Here is a 4,121-nt window from a genome sequence, read left to right as displayed (position 1 = left end):
TTTATTTTGACAAATTGTTTATGTGTTTATCTTTAAATGTACTATATGGTCCTTATTAACAATCTTGTCAACCAGACGGGACCTCCAATTAAATTTGCAATATAAAATATAGAATAATGTGTTGAGAAAGATCATATTATAATTAGTATTGTGGAGTTGACAAATTAAATGCATATTAATTAAATAAAGGGCGATCTATATAGTGGAAATATATTGTTTCATTTTAGTATAAATGTCAAAGAAATCTAACTAGCTATAGCTGTATTCTTATGACTTCTTCTTCGATCCAGCTTTCGATCGTCTTCAACCTTTGATCTTTAACCTGTCTGTTGATTGTTGATGGTTGTTCGATCATCGATCTTCGATTATCGATCAATTATGAGCAATATAGTAAAACCAAGGATGAGGTCCATGTTCAACCTAGCCTACGATAGAGGATAGGAAACAAAAATCCGGTACAAAAATTAATTGTTTCATATTGATTTATATATTTCTGTTTTAGGATCTTGTTCTTGTTAATTGCTTGGAGTTGAAATATCGAATAAACACGATGACGACGAAGAAGAAGAACGTGTTTGTGAAGACATGGGAAAGATGTCGATCTATGAGGAACCGCGAAAGTTCATTTCCAACAACTTTTTCGAAGAGTAAGTCATGGCACGGTCCGATAAGTGGATCACATAAGGTGGCTCCCGATGGGTGTTTCTCGGTTTATGTTGGACCGGATAAAGAGAGATTTGCTATCAAGGCTAAGTATGCGAATCATCCTCTATTTCAGATGCTTCTAGAAGATGCCGAGATGGAATATGGATATACTAGCCAAGGTCCTATATTACTTCCTTGTGATGTTGATCTATTTTACAAGGTTTTGGCTGAGATCGGTTGTAGCCAACATGATCATGGCTTTGTTTCGGGTTCTTCGTGTAGCCCTTTTGTTATCTCGCCTTATGGATCAGGTGCAGCATCTAGTTATAAGGTTTTAACTCCTCCACCAATTCTCAAGTTCAATCAATATTATATGGTATGAGGTTTTATTTACTAAGTAAGATCAATCAATGATCAATCCATATACAAATGTTTTTATTATTATTATTAGGGTGTGAATAATTCCAAGTTTCCAACTTGTGTGATTGTGATTTGTGATATTATTATTGTAATTTGTATTGTCTGGTTTGAAATTGCAATATTAGTAGCAATTTCTAATATTTAATATATATTTTTATTTTTGTCTTGAAATGGGTTGTGATGAGGATGGATGTTTGATTAAGGTTGTCTTTCATATCTTTTGTTTGATTTAGGTTGATGATCATAGAAGTTTGCCATAAATACATCATTTATGGTGACATTAATTATTTTAGGACATTTATCTTGATGTTTTACTGTGCTATATATTAATATAAAACGTCTATTATTTGATATTTGTTAATTGTTATCTTTAATTGGGATGTTCTATTTTTTTTCTTTTTAAAAGAATATGAAGTTATATTTTCAAAGACATAAATAATATGGTTGAATTGTCAAATTTGTGCTTTTATTCTTAGCCATTGTGATTTCGGAATTTTTTCAAATCTCAAAATTTAGGTTTTTTTAATTAAAGGAGAATTAGCATGACACTCCACAATCATGACTATCCGCTTAAACTTAAAGTGCTTCGTGTGAAATCGAACACGTGACATGTTGGTCACTTAAGCCAATTCTTACCACTAAGCTACCTTGGTAGGTAAAAATGTGGGGTTTTTTTATTATTAAAGTTATATAAAACGAGATTTTATCTTAACGTTTTTAAACGGTGTTGACTTATTATCTACGTGACATTTATAAATAAATATTGAAAAGATTATATCATTAATTTAACTGTCGACTACCTAGTTTCAGAGAATCGGTAGTTAAATTAGTGACATGAATTTTTTTTTTTTTATAATTATAACGTAAATAATAAGTTAATGGAGTTTGAAAACGTTAAGACAAAATCTCATTTTGTATAATTTTAAAAATAAGGAATTCCAAATTGTGGAGTAAGAAATGTTCAAAATTTTAATCGATCACAATAAGGAAGTCTCAAAGTCTAAATAAAATATCATAAAGTTTTGGTAACAGTTCTTTTGTATCCTAAGTCTATATGTGGGTTGACTAATACATCCCCGGAATCACGAATACGATATATTTGATTTTTAAATAAGATGATTATCAGTTTAAATATCATAATAAGAATAATTATCTTAGAATATAGATATATAAAAAAAAATATTAAAAGCTTCAATTTCTTAAACTATACTTTATTATCTAAAAAAAATCTAACACAGTCTCTCGGAATTATTAATTCTCATTCTAATTTAAAATTTTCTTATGAGAATTAAATTTAAGATTTTTATATTAAAAAAAAGGTTTAATTAAGCTATACTAATGGTTTAAAAGGAAATACTAAATTTTACACTCTTAAGCAATATCTTGATTGTCAACTAATTAAAGTTCAGTTTTCTCGTGAATAGAGAGACGTGATTCAATTTTTCAATCATAATTTGTATTTACATTAAAAAAAATATATATTGACAAGAAAAGTACAACTAGAATGAGGTAAGAAAAGAGAATAACAAGAGCTTAAATTTTAATAAGATGAATAATAATTATATTATCCAAATAGTGGAATAAAAACAAAAACTATCATAAATCTAATATAATATATAAAAAAGTGTCCATAAATTATATATATTTGACATTTTTAAAAATTATTTTTAAGAAAATAATTGAAGTAGACATTTAAAGTACTTTTAATGTATAATAATTTTCAAGAAATTAAATTTTCACAACTCTAACCTGAATAAATATATTATTGTTATAATCATAAGACAAAATTTTAATAACTTTTAAAATTAAAAAAGGTTGAAAATTTGTAAAATAAAATAATGTCTATAATTTATTTTTGTAATTTACGTTCTGAAATTAAATAATAAACTATAACACTGAGGATATATCTTTTTAATTAAAAGATTGAGATTCACAAATATTCTTAAGCGGACGAGGTGGTTCGGTTCAAGAACCTCATTTCCATTCTTTTTCGGAATTTATCAAAAACGTCCTGATTCCGACAGGAGTTAACATATTTCAAATTGTTCTTAATACACAATCAAAGCGAAAAAAATCACATCGATCAATTAATTCGATTCAAATCGATTATCGCAGAACAGTTTCAAATGAATATGTTTGTGGGACTATATTTATATTGAAGTCCTATTTATTTATTTTCTCTCTATTTAACGCTCTAATACATGTGTGACACCTGTGATTGATGTGGTAATAATGAATTTCAAAACTTATGTATTCCATGCCAAATTAAACCAACTATTAACCACTTACTCTAATTTATTGAGTTATTGAGCTGTATTGGTAATTTCCATTTATGTAATTAAAATAAGTGAATTATGTTTGATTTAGTTATCTCAAACTTTGGGCTAATATAATATGTTGGGTCATAAAAGAAAAGAAGTATAAATTCAAACGTAAGCAGTTGTCATTGTTTGATTAAATTACTTATAGTTATTGTTTAAAAAATTGTTAAAATAATATAAAAGTTCTTCTATTATTGTTCTTGTTATTATTTTAAAAAATCAATTATATATGAGTCTTATTTTATTAGTTTTTTTTTAGAACGAGTCTTATATTATTATTGATGTTACTATTGATGTTACCCATTCATTATAATACTACTAATCATTATTAACAATACTATTTAAGAATGAAACTGGTTTCTTCATTTCAAAATTATTATTATCTTTTCTAGATTCATATTAATTAAAAATAAATAAATAATTTAAACACAACAATAAAGAATCACATTAAAAACAAATAAGAAAAACGGACTAAATAAATTATCGAACTCATAAATTTTCGAGAATTATGACAATTAATTGTCCACAATAATAATAATTAATTTTATTATTTTAAACATTATAATAAATAATATTACATATTTAATGTATCACTTATAATTTAAGTTAGAATTTAGAGTACTTTATAAATTATTATTATTAAAAAAAAGTAATTCGAGAAAACTATGTTCATCATAAATTATTATTATAGACATTTAAAAAAATATTTTTATTTTTTTATTTATTTTTTATCAT

At 25.6% G+C, this 4,121-nt stretch overlaps 1 protein-coding gene across 1 annotated transcript; it reads left to right on the top strand.

Annotated features, from left to right (window-relative positions):
- The first annotated feature begins 340 nt into the window (after positions 1 to 340).
- LOC124912970 (auxin-responsive protein SAUR71-like) lies at positions 341 to 1,027 on the top strand. The gene has a single exon (XM_047453601.1). The coding sequence runs from the start codon at positions 551 to 553 to the stop codon at positions 1,025 to 1,027; it is 477 nt and encodes a 158-aa protein (XP_047309557.1). The 5' UTR covers positions 341 to 550.
- Positions 1,028 to 4,121: the final 3,094 nt, after the last annotated feature.

The sequence above is a fragment of the Impatiens glandulifera genome, chromosome 1, assembly GCF_907164915.1.
Source record: "Impatiens glandulifera chromosome 1, dImpGla2.1, whole genome shotgun sequence".
NCBI classification, from domain to species: domain Eukaryota; kingdom Viridiplantae; phylum Streptophyta; class Magnoliopsida; order Ericales; family Balsaminaceae; genus Impatiens; species Impatiens glandulifera.
The sequence above is the reverse complement of the archived record's forward strand: the minus strand, read 5'-3'. Positions and strand labels throughout refer to the sequence as shown.

What these genes read in the sequence shown, in the direction of transcription:
- LOC124912970 (XM_047453601.1), top strand. Translation starts at nt 551, where the DNA reads ATGACGACGAAGAAGAAGAACGTGTTTGTGAAGACATGGGAAAGATGT.